Source organism: Dipodomys ordii, unplaced genomic scaffold (genome assembly GCF_000151885.1).
Source record: "Dipodomys ordii isolate 6190 unplaced genomic scaffold, Dord_2.0 Scaffold410, whole genome shotgun sequence".
NCBI classification, from domain to species: Eukaryota; Metazoa; Chordata; class Mammalia; order Rodentia; family Heteromyidae; genus Dipodomys; species Dipodomys ordii.
Genome location: NW_012267626.1, coordinates 9,604 through 10,297, shown reverse-complemented (window position 1 = coordinate 10,297; position 694 = coordinate 9,604). Strand labels below are relative to the sequence as shown.

General features: G+C 61.5%; 1 protein-coding gene across 1 annotated transcript; it reads right to left on the bottom strand.

The window, feature by feature from the left end:
* Positions 1–191: 191 nt before the first annotated feature.
* LOC106001780 (putative V-set and immunoglobulin domain-containing-like protein IGHV4OR15-8) lies at positions 192–566 on the bottom strand. Its single transcript, XM_013036762.1, has one exon. The coding sequence runs from the start codon at positions 564–566 to the stop codon at positions 192–194; it is 375 nt and encodes a 124-aa protein (XP_012892216.1).
* Between the last annotated feature and the right edge of the window lie 128 nt (positions 567–694).

Sequence of the window (694 nt, the reverse complement as noted above, 5' to 3'; positions counted from 1 at the left end):
CATTGTGAACTCAGAGACACCACGGAGTGGCAGCCCTCCAGATCCAGACGGGTTCCCTGGCAGTCGGCTGGACAGAGGGCAGCCAGATGGTGACACCAGCCCTGGGCTGCAGGCTGTGTTCTGGATGGACTCTGGGCTGGGGTGTGCTTGGCTTCCTTGATGGTCCCGTGCGTCCCCGTGGCAGGCTTGTGTCAGGGCTCACACCCGGTCTCCTCAGTGTGTTCTACACAGTACTGCAAGGCCGTGTCCTCTGCGATCACAGAGCTCAGCTGCAGGGAACACTGGTCCTTGGAGGTGTGCACTGTCATGGTGACTCTGCTCTGGAGGCATGGGCTGTACGCGCTGCTACCACGTTTATAGATGTGTCCAGTCCACTCCAGCGTGTCCCTGAGGCCTGTCGGGACCAGCTCTGCAGTCACCATGCTGACGGAGTCACCAGAGACCGCACAGGAGAGGGATGGCATCTGCACGGGCCTCAGCAGGCCAGGGCCTGACTCCTGCAGCTGCCCCTGGGACAGCACAGCTGTGGACAGAGGAGCAGCTGCGTCTCGGCCCAGATGCCGCATCCCATGTTCCTGCCCAGTCCCAAGTCACCACCACTGTGAGCTGCCAGCAGGAGCCCAAAAACCACACCTGCTCCACTTCAGGAGGTCACGTCTGTCACGCGCAGACACATTTCCAGAGTGCGGAAGAG

Bases quoted from the DNA above. Each gene is read 5' to 3' on its own strand.
- LOC106001780 (XM_013036762.1), bottom strand. From the start codon at position 566: ATGCGGCATCTGGGCCGAGACGCAGCTGCTCCTCTGTCCACAGCTGTG.